The 10,105-nt window shown below is 45.1% G+C and overlaps 1 protein-coding gene across 7 annotated transcripts in view; it reads left to right on the forward strand.

Annotated features, from left to right (window-relative positions):
* LOC135107648 (metastasis-associated protein MTA1-like) overlaps positions 1-10,105 on the forward strand; it is a 59,336-nt gene that overhangs the window by 21,631 nt on the left and 27,600 nt on the right. For all 7 annotated transcript variants that reach the window (XM_064017738.1, XM_064017735.1, XM_064017736.1 and 4 more), the window contains exon 3: positions 533-626. In XM_064017738.1, the coding sequence (XP_063873808.1) occupies positions 533-626 (94 nt within the window). The remainder of the gene's footprint in view (positions 1-532; positions 627-10,105) is intronic.

The raw sequence follows: 10,105 nt of genomic DNA on the forward strand, positions 1-10,105 counted from the left end.
GGTTGTTGTTTGTAAGGTAATTGCATGTTATTATTGTTGTTGTTGTTATTATTATTATTATTATTATTATTATTATTATTATTATTATTATTATTATTATTATTGGTGGTGGTATTGTATTGTTATTATCTTCTTCTTCTCCTCCTTATTATTATTATTATTATTATTATTATTATTATTATTATTATTATTATTATTATTATTATTATTATTATTATTATTATTATTATTACCACCACACAACAACAACAACAACAACAACAACAGCAGCAGCTTATAAAACCAAACACCATCACATCATTCAATATCATAAAAAACTTACAATACTGCACAAAATTAACATTATCCCACACACACACACACACACACACACACACACACACACACACACACACACACACACACACACACACACACACACACACCAACCTTCAAGTCACTCCTCCTTTCCAGACACACAACACCAAGTCTGCATTATCATTCCAACTGTATTGTAACCTCCCTCTCTCTCTCTCTCTCTGAATCCTTGCAGACGCCGAACGGTAACGTAGAAGCGAAGGTGATGTGTTTCTACAGGCGCCGTGACATCTCCTCGTCCCTCATCATGCTGGCAGACAAACATCAGAGTGAGTGTGTGTGTGTGTGTGTGTGTGTGTGTGTGTGTGTGTGTGTGTGTGTGTGTGTGTGTGATAGAGAGAGAGAGAGAGAGAGAGAGAGAGAGAGAGAGAGAGAGAGAGAGAGAGAGAGAGAGAGAGAGAGGTGTGTGTGAGTGTGTGATGGTGTGTTATTAACCGTCTCTCTCTCTCTCTCTCTCTCTCTCTCTCTCTCTCTCTCTCTCTCTCTCTCTCTCTCTCTCTCTCTCTCTCTAAGAAAAAACACGAATGCTTAAAGAAACACCAAAATAAACGCAAAAAGAAAAAAATTGATTCTCTCTCTCTCTCTCTCTCTCTCTCTCTCTCTCTCTCTCTCTCTCTCTCTCTCTCTCTCTCTCTCTCTCTCTCTCTCTCTCTCAACTTTACACTTTTATCTTGACCTTTTGCCACTTATGCTTTGTCCTCCTCCTCCTCCTCCTCCTCCATCCATCATCTCTCAGGTAGTGTATTGGTTTGCAGGTCTTGTTCGGTCTTCCTTTGTGTTCCTTTTCTTGTCCTTTCCTTTGTGTTCTCGCTTCTTCGTTGATCTTTTCCCATCATGCATCTACCGTGTTATTTAAGCCTGCTATGTATGCTAATTTACGAGTAATTTATATGGCGCCGATAACCATATCTTCCTAAGCTCCACCTCGTGTGTGTGTGTGTGTGTGTGTGTGTGTGTGTGTGTGTGTGTGTGTGTGTGTGTGTGTGTGTGTGTGTGTGTGTGTGTAGCCTTGCGGTGCGGGAAGAATTGGTTATCGTTCTTCTATTATTTAAGATTTGTTATCGAGGGGAAAGTTTGTATAGGAGGGGAGGAGAGGGAGGAAGGGAGGGGCGGTAAGGTGGTAAGGGGAAAACTGCGTGAGGGGAGGGGAAGAGAGTCGGAGAAATGGGAGCTTTTTTTTTTCTCGGGGAAATGGGAGAGGAAGGAAATATTGTAAGGGGAAGTATGGGATAGAAGGAGTGACGTTGTTGTTGGGGGTTAGGAAGGGGGTAATGGGAGGGGAGGGGAGGGGAGGAAGGGAAAGAAAGATTGTGAAGGGAAAGATGGGCTGGCAGTGTTTTTTAGGAGTGGGACAGGAAAGGAAGGGAAAACTGGGTGGGAATGGGGAGTGGAAATGGAGTGGGGGTGGATGTTTGTTTTGAGAGGATGGGGAAAGGAAGGGAAATTTTTTTTTTTGTGGGGGGAGAAATGGAATGTGAGGAGTTTATTTTGGGAGAGTAGGGGTGAGAAAAGGAAGGGAGGTCTGGATGGAGAGAGGGGCGTCTGTGATTTATTTTATTTATTTTATTTTATTTTATTTCTTTGTTGGGGTCAGCCATAGGGGAAGGAAGGGGAGGATGAAGGGGTGGAATGAGTTGGGGGGAATAGTAGAGGGTATGGGGAATGAGGAAAAGGCGATCACTTGTGTTGTAGATCAATAAGTGACAGAGAGAGAGAGAGAGAGAGAGAGAGAGAGAGAGAGAGAGAGAGAGAGAGAGAGAGAGAGAGAGAGAGAGAGAGGGGGGTAGGTAGATAGGTAGGCTTAGTTCTGCCAGTCCACCAAACTATCACCACGACTACCTGGCTTTTATTTAGTCATGTTTATTTATTTATTTATTTATTTTCTTTACCACCACCACCACCACCACCACCACCACATACCCCAAGGCACCAATATTTTGACCAGCGCGTCCTCCCCCCAAAAAAAGAATCTTTTATTTATTCATAACGCTCGGCCACGCACATGTCCACCAATACACACACACACACACACACACACACACACACACACACACACACACACACACACACACACACACACACACACACACACACACACATTCCCGAAAATTTTTGTTTGCATCTGTTCCTTTATCCTGTTATACGAATAGTCTCTCTCTCTCTCTCTCTCTCTCTCTCTCTCTCTCTCTCTCTCTCTCTCTCTCTCTCTCTCTCTCTCTCTCTCTCTCTCTCTCTCTCTCTCTCTCTCTCTCTCTCCAAACTGCCCTTGTCCGTCTTATCTGTGTCTCCTTTTCCCTGCTTCCTCCTCCTCCACCCTCTTCCTCCCCCCATTTTTCCCCCCTTTCCTTCCTTCCCCCACCCTTAAGAGTGTCCTGAAATTTTGTGTCTGTCTGTCCGTTCATTCCTGTCCTGTCGTAACTCTCTCTCTCTCTCTCTCTCTCTCTCTCTCTCTCTCTCTCTCTCTCTCTCTCTCTCTCTCTCTCTCTCTCTCTCTCTCTCTCTCTCTCTCTCTCTCTCTCTCATTGGCCTTTATTTACTTGTTAGCAGTTTGTTCTACATTTGCGTTTGATAGTCACTGGTTTTGTGCTTGTTTGTCTTTTATATAAGGCTATTTATTTACTATTTTTTGATTCATCGACCATTTATTGCATTTTATTTATTTATTCTATACTTTGTTCAGTGTTCTGTTCGGTTTGTGTCAGCCAGCCAGCCAGCCAGCCACCCAGCCAGCCAGTCAGTCAGTCAGCTTGGCAACACACGGTCTGGATGCATACAAACCCACCGCGGATGTCTGTCATGGCACCCACTGTTCTCCTCCTCCTCCTGCTCCTGCTCCTCGCTCTTCTATCTCCCCACTCACCATCATTCCTCTTTTTCCTTTCTTTTTTTTTTTTTTCTCTCCCTGTCTCTTCTTCACCCCTTCTCCCCCTCTCCCTTTCCCCCGTCTCCAGGGATGGCGCAGGTATTTTTGGTAACACTTCAGATTTCCTCCCCTGTCTCACCCCATCACCATCACCATAGCCATCCCTTCATTCCTTCCACCGTCCGTCCGTCCACCCATGCATCTGTCTGTCTGTCTGTCTGTCTGTCCGCGCCCCGCACTCCCCACATAAGCCATGATGCGCATCTTCCCCTGAACGCTCACCCGCAAAGTTTTTATTTATTTATTTTTTCCCTCACCTCTCTCTCTCTCTCTCTCTCTCTCTCTCTCTCTCTCTCTCTCTCTCTCTCTCTCTCTCTCTCTCTCTCTCTCTCTCTCTCTCTCTCTCTCTCTCTCTCTCTCTCTCGGGGACTTGCTTATCTTACTAACTTTATATTTTGATTTGTTTTTTTTTATCAGCTCTTACATATTGACTCTGCCGTATGTAGCCCCCCCCCTTCCTTACCTAACCTTACCTGGCCTTGCTTGTGATTTACCTGTTGTTGTTTTTTTTTTTTTTTTTTTTTTATATATTTTTTTCTGTATTTTTTTTTTTACTAGTGAATTTCCCCATCTATCGACACTGCCTCTTGTTTACTTATTTATTTGTTTGTTTGTTTGTTTGTTTATTTGTCCTCACCTTGCTTGGTTGACGACAAACATTCTCTGTCTGTTTTTTTTATGTATTTATTTATTTATTTATTTATTTATTTATTTATTTATTTATTTATTTATTTATTTATTTATTTATTTATTTTTTATTACCCTGCCAATATTTTTTATACACACCGTGGCGAAATCTTGTCCACACGACCCCTGCCTTACTGTCTGTGTTCTTACCCTGCCAGCCATTCCTGTTTTACCCATATCGCATTGAAATACAGTCCACTTAACCCTGCCTTGCTGTTCATCCCTGTATCCCTGTTGAAATTGCCTTTAGTTTCCCCTCATCACCCCCCTGCCTTGCTGTTTTGTCCTTACCCTGCCAGCATTTCCTTTGTTTTGCGCTCCTTGCTTGGATGATGTGTAGCCGTCCCCCTCCCCTCCCTGTTTCTCCCTTGTATCTCTTGGAATCGCGTTTGGTTTACCCTTGCCAATCCCTGCCTTGCTGTTTTGTTCTTACTCTGTCTACAATCCCGCTGTTTTACGTAGAAATGCGCTCCCTGCCTTCTGTTGTGTTTCTGTACCCTGCCAGCGTTGCCTCTGTTGTAGTCATCATCCTCCTTGCTTTGCTATTTTGTTCTTACCCAGTCAATTTATATATATGTTCTAGTCTCGCCTTGCTGGAGTGATGTGTATGTGTGTGTGTTATTCCTCCTCCCCGTGCATCTCTTTCCCTCCAGATATTCCCCCTCACCATGACTTATTTCCCTTCCCCGTGAGTTATTCCTCCCTTGGATATTTTCCCCTTCCGAACATTTCCATTTCCTGGTCTTCTTCCTCCTCCTCTTCCTCTTCTTTTTTCTTACTCATAACATAACATAAACCGGAAGTATACCATTGTTTCTCAGCTTGCTTCCCTGTACATATATACTCTGCCATGTTTTTCCCCCCATACCCTGCTGATAGTACCCTCAGCGTCTCCTCAGCCCTGTCAGATTTATCATTTCCTAGTCTTTTACCCTGTCAAAAATATCATCCCTGCTGTACTGTTTTTTTGCTGTTTTTGCTCCTGTACCCTGCCGACATAGCTCCTGTTTTTTTTTTTTTTTTTTTTTTTTTTTTTTTTTTTGCCTCATTCCAGCCTTGCCAGAATCATGACCTCACCGTTTTGCCCTTGTGCTAGTCGACATGTCCTTTGTTTCGCCTCAGCCTTGCCAAATTCGTTACTTGACTGCCTCTTTCCTATCAAAATGCTAACCCTGCCTTACTTTACCTCTCTACCTTGCCGACTTGTCCTTTGCCTAGCCTCACCTTGCCAGAATCATTACACCGCCTCGCCTCGTCTTTCCGCTCAGAATCGCCTTTGTTTGGGTCGCAGGGAGGCAGAGAAGCAGGCAGTCTTGGTTTCAATCTCGCGGCAGAATCACGTGCACTTTTACTCCAGTCGTACGGAATGGCCGATGTTTTGCCTCTTACTGTTCGTATGTGTAGCAGAATTCCGTACAGTTTTGCCTCCGCGGAGCTTGAATTACTTATTTTGCGTCTACCATTCCGGACTTCGCTGTTAGAATTGCCTTGTATGTTGCTGCTGCGTATTGCTCCCACAGACGCTTACGACCCGCCCGCCGATGTCCACCCCGAGACGAGGAGGCCCTGAGCTCATGTGGCAGGGCAGGCGCGGGGCAGGCTAACGCGTTTCTCTCTCTCTCTCTCTCTCTCTCTCTCTCTCTCTCTCTCTCTCTCTCTCTCTCTCTCTCTCTCTCTCTCTCTCTCTCTCTCTCTCTCTCTCTCTCTCTCTCCTACAAGTCTTCGTGATTACTCGTTACCTTTTTTTTTTCCCTAGCCTTTATCTCCTTCCTTTATCTTCACGTACTCCTAATGTTAGTCCACTCACACAGTTTTTATATATGCTCCATTGACAACACGAACCCTGGCACACGTTAGGATGGATTAGCGAGCAGTGTTCGTTACGTTGGTTCTCTGATGCGAGGTGTCCGAGTGCCTAGCTGTGGCGGTTCATACTCCCCTTTTCTGAAACGTTTTGCACTCTCAACTCAACTACTGGTATCTTCACAGGCCACGGATGCGACTTAACGAGTTTGCTAGAGTGCTTATCCTGTTAATGATGTAGAAAGGTTGTTGGTCTTTCACTAGAATCATAAAAAATATCCTTAAAAACCCGTGTAACTTCAACTAAAACATTTTGAAAATCGTTTAGGTGCGGGTAGAAGTGTTTCAAAATATTCTCTGCTACACATGTGGGACGGAGGTGGGACTCCCTTGAAGGATCTTACAGTGAGCCCAGAAAACACCTCCTCCTTCAGTAGTTTTGGTGCATCGTATTGCTACATGTAGTTGGTATTGCTGTTGTCTCTCTGCAGAAAATTTCCTCTTTAACTCGCTTCATCTTCGTTGTTGTTGTTGTTCTTCCTCCTTCCGTGTTCCTACCCCCTGCTCGTCTTCACTCTTGTTCTTGTTCTTCCTTCGTCATGAACTTCCTCCTCTTGGCTCTTGTTCCTTCTGTATTTCCTCCTCCTCCTCCTCCTCCTCCTCCTCCTCCTCCTCCTCCTCCTCCTCCTCCTCCTCCTCCTCCTCCTCCTCCTCCTCCTCCTCCTCCTCCTCCTCCTCCTTGATGGTGTCGGCGGTGCAGCGTTTTGCCTTCACCCTCCCAGAATTACTGCCTCCCATCTAGTATTTTCCGTTCCTCTCTCAGACCGCCGCGCCAAGGCTGTTGTGTCACGCCTGGGGATTGACTGGGGGTGGTGGTGGTGGTGGTGGTGGTGGTGGTGGTGGTGGTGGTGGTCTTCCCATGCAAGATGACACTGATGCACCCTTACCGTAGCCTGCTTGGTTCACACACACACACACACACACACACACACACACACACACACACACACACACACACACACACACACACACACACACACACACACACACACACACACACACACACACACACACACACACACACACTTTCTCATCACCTGTGTTGCTTAGTGTGTAATAATAATAATAATAATAATAATAATAATAATAATAATAATAATTGCTTAGTGTGTGTGTGTGTGTGTGTGTGTGTGTGTGTGTGTGTGTGTGAGAGAGAGAGAGAGAGAGAGAGAGAGAGAGAGAGAGAGAGAGAGAGAGAGAGAGAGAGAAACATTTTACACACCTCTTCCTCTTCTCTCTCTCTTTCTTTTTTTTTTTTCTTCATATTACATTTTTCCATTTTTTTTCTCTCTCTTCATTCCTTTCCCTTTCCTCCCTCCCTCCCTCCCTCCCTCCCTCCCCTTCTCAATATAATTCATCCACAACTCTCCCCCCTCCCTCACCCCCTCAACCACCCCTACCTTCTCTTCACCTCTCACTTCCTAATTTCTCACCCTCTTTCTCTTTCCACCACCCCCCCATCACCCTTCCCCCACTCTACCCCCTCCCTCCCCCTCCCTCCCCCTCCGCTGAAAAGGTCAGAGGTCACGAAGCTCACCGGCAACGGAGGTCAGCGTGAGAGAGAGAGAGAGAGAGAGAGAGAGAGAGAGAGAGAGAGAGAGAGAGAGAGAGAGAGAGAGAGAGAGAGAGAGAGAGAGTAATAGGGACTTTCTCTCGCCTCAGTTTTTTTTCCTTTTCCTTTTTTTCCTTTTATTTTTTTCTGTTTCCTTTCCGTTGCATCGAAAAAAAAAATGTGAGTTGCCTGAAGGTTTTATTTGTTTGTGTGTGTGTGTGTGTGTGTGTGTGTGAGAGAGAGAGAGAGAGAGAGAGAGAGAGAGAGAGAGAATTTGTGGTCAGTTTTTTTTATTTACGTGAACTTGTGTGTTTTATTACTATTATTATTATTATTATTATTATTATTATTATTATTATTATTATTATTATTATTATTATTGTTATTATTATTGTTGTTGTTGTTGTTGTTGCTGCTTATTTCTTTACTTTCAGTCTTAATTCTTCATGTGAGGTATGTTTTTTGTTTAGATGAATCTCTCTCTCTCTCTCTCTCTCTCTCTCTCTCTCTCTCTCTCTCTCTCTCTCTCTCTCTCTCTCTCTCTCTCTCTCTCTCTCTCTCACTTATTTTCAATTCTGTTTCGTTGTGCGATTTTTTCTTTTTCGCATTTTCAATTCCTGTGTTTCGTTGTGCAGTATTTTGTACGTATACATTGAACACACACACACACACACACACACACACACACACACACACACACACACACACACACACACACACACACACACACACACACACACACACACACACACACACACACACACACACACAGAGAGAGAGAGAGAGAGAGAGAGAGAGAGAGAGAGAGAGAGAGAGAGAGAGAGAGAGAGAGAGAGAGAGAGACCATGCATAGGCTTAAAAATGCCCCAGATCTTACTTTTTAAGGCCAAGAAAAAAATATTTGTCTTTTTTCGCCTTTCTTACTTTAATTTTGTTTCCCCTCAGCCTCTGCCGAAGAAAACGAAGGAAGCAAAACAGAAAAGAGAAAGTAGAGATGTAATATTGATGCTTGCTAGTTTATTGATGTTAGTGATGATGATGATAATGGTGTTGAGAAAGGAAACAATCATGGTAGTGGTTTTGGCAGTAATGGTGGTGATGAGGCTGGTGGTGGTGGTGGTGGTGATGGTGACAGAAACTTAATAAAAAAGACAGTAAAGGAAGGTGTGCTGCGATAGCTTAGGAAAGGATAAGATAGGTTAGGATTAGGACTGGTTGTGGTGGTGATAGTGACGCTGAAGACAGACAGACAGACAGACATAAAGACATATATACATAATCCTAGTGGTGATGATGGTGATGAAGAGAAGAAAATTATGTTGTTCTTGTGGGGATGAAGGCGCCTCGGTGGTGGTGGTGGTGGTGGTGGTGTGATGTTGATTAGAGTAAGAGGAACCAGAGGAGGAGGAGGAGGAGGAGGAGGAGGAGGAGAGATCTAAGGGATATGGGGGAGGGAATGGAGGGATACATAGAGGGCCGAGGGGCATGTTAAAACGTCTTATGTATCGATCTTCCTCCCGATTGTAACCTCCTCCTCCTTCCTCCTCCTCCTCCCCCACCCAGGTCCCTTCCCTCCCCACCTCCTCTCCTTTCCCTCCCCTACGTTTTAGCAAGTTCCTAGGGTTTGTTGCCATCTCTTCTACCACTCCAGACGCCCTCCTCCTCCTCCTCCTCCTCCTCCTCCTCCTCCTCCTCCTCCTCCTCGTGTACCATTCTGTCTCTCCCACTTCTAGTTAGCGTAGAATAGTTAGCCAAACAGCCTTGTAAGGACCTCAAGGTTTGTTTCCTGTTTAGTTTTCCTTTGTTTATTTATTTATTTATTTTATTTATTTATTTTTTTTTTGTATATTCCTCCTCCTCCTCCTCCTCCTCCTCCTCCTCCTCCTCCTCCTCCTCCTCCTCTAGCTTATTCCCATTGTTATCCGCCATACCATTTATTGTCTTTTTTTTCCATCCTAGCAGTCTTCCTCCTCCTCCTCCTCCTCCTCCTCCTCCTCCTCCTCCTCCTCCTCCTCCTCCTCCTCCTGTACCTCTTCACCTCAGCATCACACAATCTCATTTTCCTTTCTCTCTCTCTCTCTCTCTCTCTCTCTCTCTCTCTCTCTCTCTCTCTCTCTCTCTCTCTCTCTCTCTCTCTCTCTCTCTCTCTCTCACACCATGCCATTCCTACAAACTCATTCTGTTTCTCCTTCCCTTCCTCCTCCCCTCCCCTCCTCCCCTTCCCGCCCATTTCTCCCCTTCTCTCCCCTCCCCACTAGTATATTGCGATGGCTATTTACACACTTAGTACTTCATACGTTCCCCTCCTCCTCCTCCTCCTCCTCCTCCTCCTCCTCCTCCTCCTCCTCCTCCTCCTCCTCCTCCTCCTCTTCCCCCCATTCTAACCCATCCCTTCACTTTTTCCCTTCCTTCCATACAATTACCGTAGAGAGAGAGAGAGAGAGAGAGAGAGAGAGAGAGAGAGAGAGAGAGAAGAGAGGGGGACGTTTTAGTGTGGTGGCATGTGGCTTTCGTGTCTCTCTCTCTCTCTCTCTCTCTCTCTCTCTCTCTCTCTCTCTCTCTCTCTCTCTCTCTCTCTCTCTCTCTCTCTCTCTCTCTCTCTCTCTCTCTCTCTCTCTCTCTCTCTCTCTCTCTCTCTCTCTCCCTCCCTCCCTCCCTCCCTCCCTCCCTCCCTCCCTCCCTCCCTCCCTCCCTCCCTCCCTTCTATATATTGTGTCATTTGT

This window comes from Scylla paramamosain, chromosome 15 (assembly GCF_035594125.1).
Source record: "Scylla paramamosain isolate STU-SP2022 chromosome 15, ASM3559412v1, whole genome shotgun sequence".
Classification (NCBI taxonomy): domain Eukaryota; kingdom Metazoa; phylum Arthropoda; class Malacostraca; order Decapoda; family Portunidae; genus Scylla; species Scylla paramamosain.